Source organism: Ursus americanus, chromosome 21 (assembly GCF_024610735.1).
Source record: "Ursus americanus isolate L20-20 chromosome 21, mUrsAme1.1.p, whole genome shotgun sequence".
NCBI classification, from domain to species: Eukaryota; Metazoa; Chordata; class Mammalia; order Carnivora; family Ursidae; genus Ursus; species Ursus americanus.
In genome coordinates, this window is record NC_142147.1 from 13,671,385 (window position 1) to 13,681,761 (window position 10,377).

The 10,377-nt window shown below is 41.0% G+C and overlaps 1 protein-coding gene across 2 annotated transcripts in view; it reads right to left on the reverse strand.

The window, feature by feature from the left end:
- Positions 1 to 10,363, reverse strand: part of BBS2 (Bardet-Biedl syndrome 2) — a 33,226-nt gene extending 22,863 nt beyond the window's left edge. For both annotated transcript variants that reach the window (XM_045806824.2, XM_087870434.1), the window contains exons 1-5: positions 10,080 to 10,363; positions 5,604 to 5,831; positions 2,700 to 2,825; positions 2,108 to 2,170; positions 1,220 to 1,297 (exon numbers count right to left, since the gene is read on the reverse strand). In XM_045806824.2, coding sequence (XP_045662780.2) covers positions 1,220 to 1,297; positions 2,108 to 2,170; positions 2,700 to 2,825; positions 5,604 to 5,831; positions 10,080 to 10,196 — 612 coding nt within the window. In that variant the 5' untranslated portion in view covers positions 10,197 to 10,363. The remainder of the gene's footprint in view (positions 1 to 1,219; positions 1,298 to 2,107; positions 2,171 to 2,699; positions 2,826 to 5,603; positions 5,832 to 10,079) is intronic.
- Between the last annotated feature and the right edge of the window lie 14 nt (positions 10,364 to 10,377).

Sequence of the window (10,377 nt, forward strand, 5' to 3'; positions counted from 1 at the left end):
ACGACCTGAATAAATTTTGCAGGATCCCAGCATTCAGACGGCTCAGACTCCCTTCTGTTGTTTTTGCTGCCCCTTTAGAATGTTCACGAGCCATGCTCCTTTATCCTCGTCTCCTTCCTTCCTTCAGAATATCCTAATTCATTTTTCTGTTTCCATCGTGCCCAATCCTAGAGAACCAGCAGCAAATAAACAGCCTAAGAATGCCAAAGCTACAATGGATAAGGGCATTCCCTAGGCAAATGAAGCTTAAACTTCATTTAGGTTCTATTACATGAGTAATTCTAATCACTGAGAAACCAGCCAAGTTCTCCAACATCGGATTTTAAGTTTACTGACAGAAATGTGCCTAAGAAGTACTTAATTTGAATGAAGAAGAACAGTTATAAAAATCTTGTTTGGGTACTTCATTCAATCCCATTTAATACATGTGATGAGGAGGCGGACAAGGCAAAGTTCAAATCCTGACCACACCACTTCATAGCCATGACCGTGTGTGAGTAATTTAACAAAGAAACTTAACATTAGGGGAGTCTGGGTGGCTCAGTCGATTAAGCATCTGCCTTCGGCTCAGGGTCCTGGGATCGAGCCCCACCATCGGCCTCCCTGCTCAGCGAGGAGTCTGCTTCTCCCTCTTCCCTTACCCCTCTCCCTACTTGTGTTCTCTCTCTCCCTCTCAAATAAATGGATAAATACAATCTTAAAAAAAAACAAGAAAATTAACACCAGCTTCCTCTTCGGTAAAGAGGAATAATAATAATAATAATAATAATAATAATAATATCCTCCTAATAGGGCTGTTGTAGGATTAAATGAGTTAGTTTACATAAAACACTTAGAACAGTATCTGGCATCTATTAGGTGTACAATAAATGGTTATAATTATTAGTGTTATTATTATTATCAGTATCCACTAACTCATTGAAAGAAAGGCCTTTATGTACTCCGTAATTTTGCTCTATTTAATCAATCTGTTCAAAATACATCTTTTTTTTCTGTGCCGCCACCACCACCTCCCCCCGACTCTCAAAATAAATCTTGATACAGGATTTTTAAGTGCATCTTTCTCTGTAATGTGCAGTTCTGTTTAATCCCCACAGTTTTTACCCCAAGACTGTCTGTGTTGTGAGAAGAGGTCCCAGCACTCTCATGTGATGTGACATTTCACGGTGCTGATCAATCTTGCCCAGGATTACCATGATTCTGACGCAGCACTTCTCACCTCTGTTTCTGTCATTTCTGCCACAATCTCGTCTTCTTTAAAAACTCGGATATCAAAATCCTCTGATCCAACGAGAAGCTGAAAGGGAAAAGAATCACGCATGTTTACTGCAATAAGTGAACACAGTAGAATTTCCATAGATAAGACAAAAAGCTGCACAATACTTTACACACTGCGACTGCTCCCTGAGAGTTTCAGTCTTCCGAGAATCCGGTACTCAGGAAGCTTCTTCCCACTGGGACAGTCCCCAGCTTCAGTTAGTGAAGAAAAAGTGGCCACTACAGATTGTATCCTTCCATGTGGGCTGCACATTGTGCCAGAATATGAACTTCCACCCAGCAATGGAAAACATGCCCCGGCTCAGTGCCTTCTCTGCCTGCAGATGGAAGCCCTGTTTCAAATGCCAGAGACCAGTAGCCATGGACAAGGGACAGGTGAGTCGGTGCCCGACACAGCACTGTGCGGGCTGCCCAAGAAGCTGACTCCTAGAGGAAGCATCAGAATAACTGCAAAGGCTAAGGGCCCATCTTCTAAAATGTTTAGATTCCTGAAAATATTAGCCACAACTGAAAACTACTTACTATATGGTTTCAAAGCATCAGAAGTGAGTTGTAAGATTGTGAATATGGCTGTGGTCCCATCAACCATTCTGCCCCCTCTCCCTGTCCTCTTTGAAACACCATGGCCTTGATCTTTGTATTAGACAAACACAAGTGATGCATTGTTCAAAAGAGGAGAAAGACAAATGAGGCCAGTTAGCTTGTCATTTAGGCAAAAGAGCACCAAAATCAACCAAGAGAAGCTAACGCTTCTCTTAACACTAATGTCATTGTCACGGGGAAATTATTCAGCTGAACACAGAAGATAAGTATCTCCTCCTCCACACACCTCTTTCTTACCATCACCGTCAAAGTCACATAAGGCCAAGGAATGAACATTATCTCCAGTAACCTGAAAATAAAACCAAAACTCATTAATATGCCATCTTTTTTTCACTTAATCCAAATACATTACCTACATGAAAGAGGATTATACAAACCACCAATGGGTATTATTCAAATTACAAATGTTCTTTTTTTATTTTTTATTTTTTTTTAATTCTTTTTTTATTTTTATTATTTTTTTATTTTTTTTTAAAGATTTTATTTATTTATTTGACAGAGATAGAGACAGCCAGCAAGAGAGGTAACACAAGCAGGGGGAGTGGGAGAGGAAGAAGCAGGCTCATAGCGGAGGAGCCTGATGTGGGGCTCGATCCCGTAACACCGGGATCACGCCCTGAGCCAAAGGCAGACGCTCAACCGCTGTGCCACCCAGGCGCCCCACAAATGTTCTTTTTTTTAATGTACAGAATTATAAATAGGATTTATTCTATTTCATTTTTCTTATTCATTATAGTCAATGGTAAAAAACAAACAAAGCATAAAGAACATTAAAAGTAAAAATGTTTAAGAGAATTAAGAGAATGTTTTGTTCATACCGTCCAAAAGAGATCATTTCCTTCGTGATCAAAACCCTGCAGAGCACAATTTCCACCAATAATGGCAAGAGGAGAGGCGATGTCTCCCAGTGTTCCGAGCACAACTGCATTGGCCCCATCTGCAACCTGAGGAAGACAAAAAAGAAATACAATCTCAGATACAGTGACGCACAGGCACCGTGGAGGTAGTGGAGGTAACATATATCCTTATTATTATTTGGATACTCAAATCTCTCTGTCATCATTTGTGAGAAGCCACATGGTCTCCTGAGAGGCAGGCCAGGGCCTTGTACTGAGGACAGTCACTAAAGCCTGTGTGTGCTTCCACGGGGACGCACAGAGATACAGGACTGACTCAGGCTGCTGGCCTCTCACACTACGCTGCCATAATCAACTGCTACAGAATCCGAGGCTCTCTAGAACTATGAGTTCTAGAGGCCAAATGCTTGACAGAACCAAACTTATGCCTTTAAAACTCCCGCGCTTTTTATAATCCACTTTAACCGTGATGGATGGAAATCTTTTTAATACTCATTGCCTAGTTCTCTTGCTACTACTCTTTTTAATGGTAAAGTTCCTGAGAAGTACAAAGAATAATAAAACACCTACATCCCCACCATCCAGAATTAATAAACATTCCAGACTTCTTGAATAAGGCATATAAGCATAATTTTATTTTTAAAAAATTCAAGGATATCTTTGGAAATACTATTTATTATACAAGAAAATAGTCCTTATTTACAAAATCTGCATGTAGGAAAACTATAAAAAAAAAAGGTTGGCTATAAAGGAAAGAAAAATTCATGAGAAATCAAAACTGCTAAATGGCCAATCAATCAAAAGATAAAAAGGTAAACAGTGAACTGGGAAAAATACCTACAATATCTAAGACAAAGAACTAATTTTTTATTAATAAAATAAAAGAGGTAATAGAAAGCAAATAAATAAGAAAAAGATAAACACCCAAGCCAAAAAAAGAAGAAAAAAAAGAACAGGAAATTCACAAGAAATACAAATCACTAATGAACGTGAAAATCTTCATTCTTACAATGTATCATTTTCAATTTTCAGATTAGAAAAGATGAAAAATAATATTATCCATTGTTGGTTGGGGTGTGATAAAACAGGCACTCTCATATTCTGTGGGGAAAGTGGAAAATCATAGTCTTTGTAGACAGCAATTTAGCAATACCTATCAAAAACCTCATTTAAGAAAGGCCTTTAACTCAGCAATTGCAGAGCTGCATTCTTGAGATCATTAATTTTATGTGTCAACTTGGCTAGACCATGGTACCCAGATATTGAATTAAGTATTATTCTAGGTGTTTCTGTGCAGGTATTTTTTTATTGAGATTTAACATTTAAATCAGCAGACTCTGAGCAAAGCAGATTGCCCTCAATAATATGGGTGGGCCGCATCCAATCAGTTGAAGACCTTAATAGAAAAAAAAAAAAACTGACCTCCCTGGAGGAAGGATTCTGCCACCAGACTGTCTTTGGACTCAAGTTTCAATATCATCTCTTCCCTGGATGATGCCTAACCTGCAATTTTGGACTTGCTAGCCTCCACAATTGTGTGAGCCAATTCCTTAAAATAACCAATCTCTCTCTTCCTATATGTACATATACACGTCCTACACTCAATTTCAGTCTTGCACAAAAACACAGGAGGAATTATCTTTGTGACCCTGAAATAGGCAAAGACTTCTCAGGACAGAAAGAGCACTAATTGGGGCGCCTGGGTGGCACAGCGGTTAAGCGTCTGCCTTCGGCTCAGGGCGTGATCCCGGCGTTGTGGGATCGGGCCCCACATCAGGCTCCTCAGCTATGAACCTGCTTCTTCCTCTCCCACTCCCCCTGCTTGTGTTCCCTCTCTCACTGGCTGTCTCTATCTCTGTCAAATAAATAAAATCTTTTAAAAAAAAAAAGAAAGAAAGAAAGAGCACTAACTATTAAAGAAAAAGCCAAACAGCTAGACTTCCAACAAAATCAGAAACTTTTGTTCATCAAAAGATACCTACTTATTCTAATGAGCCACATACTGAGAGAAGATATTTGTTATATATATTGTTATTTGTTATATATATATAGTGTGGGTGTGTGTGTATATATATATAAGAATTTATAACCAGTATATCCAAAGAAAATCCACAAATCAATAATACACCCAAAGTATCAATAAAAAAAACAGGCAAAAGACCTTTTTATTAGACATTTTACAAAAGAAGGCAGATAAGTGGGAACTAAGCACAAGCAAAGGTGTGCTTTTTCTTTTACAAAACAACTGGACTGTATCTTTTAAATGGGTGAATTGTATGGTATGTGAATTATATCTTAATCTATGTTAATATAATAATTTGTAGAGAAAAAGGCTACATGTATACAGTATGATCCTATTTTATAAAAAATTTCACTTAGTCAAATCAGTTTAAGAGCTGTGTTATTTCTAGATGGAGAAATTATGAGTATTTTTTTTGCTTCCCTATCTTTTCCATAATAAATATGAATAACTTGGGTAAAAAGCTGCAGTAGCCTGTAGATGGCAGAGCACAGTAAGTGCTTCTATAAACTACCATATTAAACTTTAATGCAAAGCTACTAGGAGGTCTGATCACTGACTTCCTGGCTCTTGGCTGAGCTCTCAATAGATTTTGACAGGTGGTGGTAGCACAGATGTACCTCATGGGAGACAAGCTGGAATGGCACCCAGTGGTTACCAACCATGATAAAACAAGTAAGTGTCAGGCAGAATGCAGATGGAATGGAAAAATCTCCGAGTTGTTTACATTACAAGAGCCATACAATAAGCAAACCAAAATAAATGTCTCATCTCTTTCAAGCGTAAAATACCAATGGACATTCATGAGTAATGGAAATGCTACGGTTGTAAAGGGGTGTACTTGCCTCTCTGTAGAACAGATCCGAGTTATTGTAGACATCATAAGCCAGAAGATTAGTCTGCGTCCCCACTAAAAGAGCATCATACCCAAGTTCCGGGTTCAGTACTCCCGCGGTCAGGCAGCTGACTGCCTGATTAATGTTGAGAAGTGAAACATCAGATTCCAGGGGGCTCTGGAAGACCCTGGAGGCACTGAAATGCTGGATCCGAGTATGAGGATTGTGAATAAAAACCTAAAACAGAAACAGTTAATTACATCCCCTTAAGATAACAAAAATGTAAAATTAACATATATTTTTAAAGAGACCCAGGGTATTAACAAATATCAACACTAACAAGAGGTCACTTTAATCACCTACAAAACTTGAAACACTCATACACAGTTCTGTGTATTGCTAGCTTTCAATCACTAGGAATTGTGGAAACCCAGTGGTTCTTAGCCTTGTCAAGAACAAGGTAATGGACCAGATGTAGTTGTTGCTCACCAGCAGAATGTCAAAGCACCCTCACAAACTAGCCTCTTCCTGGTCAACCTTCGGGAAGCGCTACCAGCTACAATGTGATTGCTACACACTAAGACGATCACATAACATACAGTAATAAATACTTCTGTAGCATCTTTCATCCAAGCACCTACTACATTCACTTCCTAACCCTTAAAATTGGTTGTTTCAGGGGCACCTGGCTGGCTCATTTGAAAGAGCATGTGACTCTGATCTTGGGGTTAGAAGTTCAAGCCCCATGTTGGGTGTAGAGATTACTTAAATAAAACTTAAAAAAAAAAAACCCAGTTGTTTTAAGGGTTAAAATGGATAGTTTTAAAGTCTGGTTGTTCGTAGATCTGTTTTACAAACTTAAACTGAGGCATGCAGTCAAGCTTTTGCAAGGTTTCACGGTCTATACTAGTAAGACAGAATTAAATAATTAGTCCAAAGTTAATTAACTTGGCAGTTTCAACACCCCAAAAGGGGTCACTATTTGTGGGGTAGGAGGATGTTAGATGTTAAATTGGCTTGTGGCCCTCCAAAAGGGTACAGTACAAAAACAGCAGTGCAACGTATCTGTGGTATTAAAATTTCATTAGGGAAATCTTCACTGTCTAAAAAATACAAAGAAGAAAAGGGTGGGAAATACTGCACTAGAGATCCCTTAAACCTCTTCTAGTTTTAAAATTCACTGGGTTTTAAATAAGTATTTCATCCCTTTGCAAGAAATCCAAAGAAGATTAATTTTAAGTTATTATCTAAACAAGACAGCCTTCTCAACAACAAATAATTTTCAAAGGAATTGACTGGAAATATACAGAAAAGGTACATAGCTATGGAGTATCATGTTGATGTCCTCATTTGTGTAATACTTCACAACCTGCTTTTATAAACGTTACTCCATTTGATCCTCACAACAAGCCTTGGTTTACAGATGAGGTCAGAAGGGCCAAAGCCCTTTCCCAAGGTCTGGTGACTGGTAAGTGACTGGGCTGAGACCTGATGCCTGGCGTCTGGTTCCGGAACCTACACTCTAGCCACCATGTCTTACTACCTTTTAGAACAGTTCGGAACGAAAGAATTCTTTCAGAGTCTTCCAGTAATTAGACAGGCTGAGGGAGAACAGGAGGGGAGATCACCTACGGACTTCATGTTCACTGCTATTGGAACAGAAAGAGTTTGGGGTTTGTGGCCAAGAGCAGCAAGACTCCCAGGAGCTGACATCTCCCTCGTTCCCCTCTTGCTGTTCTCTGAGTCTCCAGGAGACCTAACTGTCCCTCAGGCATGGAAAAAGCCAAGCTCACTCACCCAACAAATGGATCAGTCCCCACGCCTTCAGCCAAAGGACTGGTTGAAGTTCACGGAACCTTTGTTCTAGCTGAGGGGATGCTGCTGACAGCAGAAATTCAACGGGTCCCCTCAGCCCCGTGGTGAGAGGAAAAATGTCCCCAGAGGAGAACAATAACGTTCACCTTGGAAGAAACCCCTTTTTAAAACATCCTTGCTCAAAACAAAACAAATAAAATCCTTGCTCAGGCTCAGAAACCCAGATCCCAGTAAGTCAGATTCACGTTCTCAACAGAATCCCACTTATAATGACAAAATCCTGTTTCTACACAGGTGGGCTCCAACGGTCAAGGCGGGCTTTAGCCTTACCTGGAATGTTTAATTGTTATTATTGTGTTGTTGCCTCATTATGTTTAAAGAATATATTCCTGTATTACTTGGCTCATAAAATGTTAACCATTTTTTTAAAGTCTCAATATAAAATATCAGGTCATAACTTTTCAGATTTGTTTAAAGTTCTAAACAAAATATCCAATTACACAGGTCACAGGGCTTTCTCTATTTTTTCTAACTCCAGAAACAGATCTAGACTCATGTCCCCGCCTTCCACTCTAGGTCATATTCTAATGAAAGGGCTTCCATAGACACCTCTGCCTGACCTCCCTGCTTCCACTTCTACACTCACCTCCCTGCACCAGAGTTATGCGTTACCTTACCTCCCTGCACCAGAGTTATGCTTTACCTTAAAACTGTAACCAAACCCCATCACCTGAAAACAAGGGTCTTTACATGGCCTACTGGCCGGCCCTATATGATCTGGCCCCTAGCTACCTCACTGCTTCCTTCATCCCATCCCAGCCCCAGCAGCCTCGTTTTCCTGGAACACACCAAGCATATTTCCACCTCAGGGCCTTTGCACTTGCTGATCCCTCTGCCTGGAAGGCACTTACCCCACATATTTGCAGCGCTTGTTTCTTCCTTTTCTTCCAATCTCTGATCTACAGTTACCTTACCAGAGGCCTATGGATCACCCTATCAAAAATAGCAATCTCCTGTCATTCCCATCCCCTTACTAATTTTCCCCCTAGGGAGACATTATCTGTGTGTTATTTATATGTATATATAAATATATTTTAACATATAAATTTAAAAAATAAAAATATATAAGTATATAATATAAATATACATTTTTTTTCTCCCCTCTGGTGTCTAGCTCCCCCTCTCAAATGTAAACTCCAAATGGATGAGACTTGTCACTTTCAACCTTGCAACTGCAAAGCTAAGAACAGTGCTCAGGAGTAGTAAGCCCTCGACAAATAAGGGGCAGAGCCAATATCCATGGGACCATTTCAGCCCATTTATTTAGCTGCTATGCACCCACGGAACCAATATGATTTTTTTTTTTTTTTGGCATTTGCAGTACCTCTTAACAATAACTAACATTATTACATGCCAGGCCCCGTGCTAGGGAGCTCTACTTCATTATAGTATCTAATGAGAAGGAATCATTACTTTCTATTTATGTATCCCAAGGCATATCATCTAACATACAACATATGTATAAGTGTCTTGAAAACTATAAAACATTATATAAATGTTAGCTTACTAAATCCACACTGGATCAAGAACAGGAACTTTAACTTTCATTTCCACCACTTTCTAGTTGCACGAACTCAAGCATTACTTCGAACCTCTCTGAACCGCTAGTCAGTGAAGTGGGAGTAACAAGAAAATAACAACTAACTGACTTATGTGCCTACATTTCCCATACCCCAAGCCGTTTACATGTATTAACTTACTTAGTCCTCGTAACAACCCTATGTGGTAGATACTATTATTAAGTACTTTGCCCAAGGTCATGAAATTAGTAGGTACTGGAGCCAGGATCACACCTGTGCTATGCTGCTGCCCTTGGCATTGTAGGAAGGATGTTGAGAGAATTCGTGTAATGAAGCTTTGTACCCATTAAAAGTTATTACGCTTGGTGTCACTGCATTCCATGTATTTTGATCAGGCCTTCGTCAGTACAGAGTGCCTTGATATGCCTTGTCTGCTGGATTTTAAGCTTTGTGAAAGTAGGGATTTCAGCTTTATCTCTGAATCCCCAACATCTAGCACAAAGGAGGTGTTCAGTAAGTCTCCATTTCATCTCTGTGACTCCCACACCTTGCACAGCACCTGGCACACAGTAAGCACCTAACAGGTACTGGGTGAATAAATTATAGGAAAAGACGTAAATGTATATGGATAAAGATCAAGTGAAATCTGAATTATTTAATTTAGGAGTCTTTGTATTTTTCTGCCATAAAGTTGTTTGGTTCGAGAGGCAATATAAAATACTGGGAGGAGCTCCAGAGTGACAGGCAGAGGCCCTGGGCACGCTCGGGTACGCTACCACTCCTAACCCTGACCAAGCCCCTTCCCTCCTGGGGACTTTTCTTCCCTAAGCTCCCTATCTGCACAGGGGCTCCAACACTGTCCAAGTTTAAGTGCCTATAAAGTTAACTGCTCGGAAAAGCCCTTCAGGGGAGACCCCGTTATTCTTTGTTATTCTGCAGAGGACGGAGAGCTACAGAGACTGCCGACCCGTTGCCGGGCAACCGTGGCTGGGGGCGGGGTCGCAGGATGAAGGGCGAGGTCGCAGGAGCGCGGCCGGCGGAGATCCTAGGGACTCGAGGGACCTGGACTCCGTTCGGTGGGAGCGGTTACCTTGCCCGCTTGGGTGGCGGCTGCCAGGCACGGGTGAGTCCCGTCGTAGCGCCCTATGGCCACCATGCGGGGGCTGATTTTGTGGCGCAGTTTCAGGGTGAACACAGGCAGCAGCATGATGGCGGCGGCTCAGGGGAAGAGGGCCCGCGGCCCCAGGCCTGCGCAGCGGAGCCGGCCTCACCCGCCGCGATGCAAGGCTTGGGGACCACAGTAGCTCGTTTCCAGCTGCTTCAAGCCTGGGCCGAAACAGCGCGGGATCGAGGTAATCCCCCACATACCGCCCGCTCTTTCTGCGGCT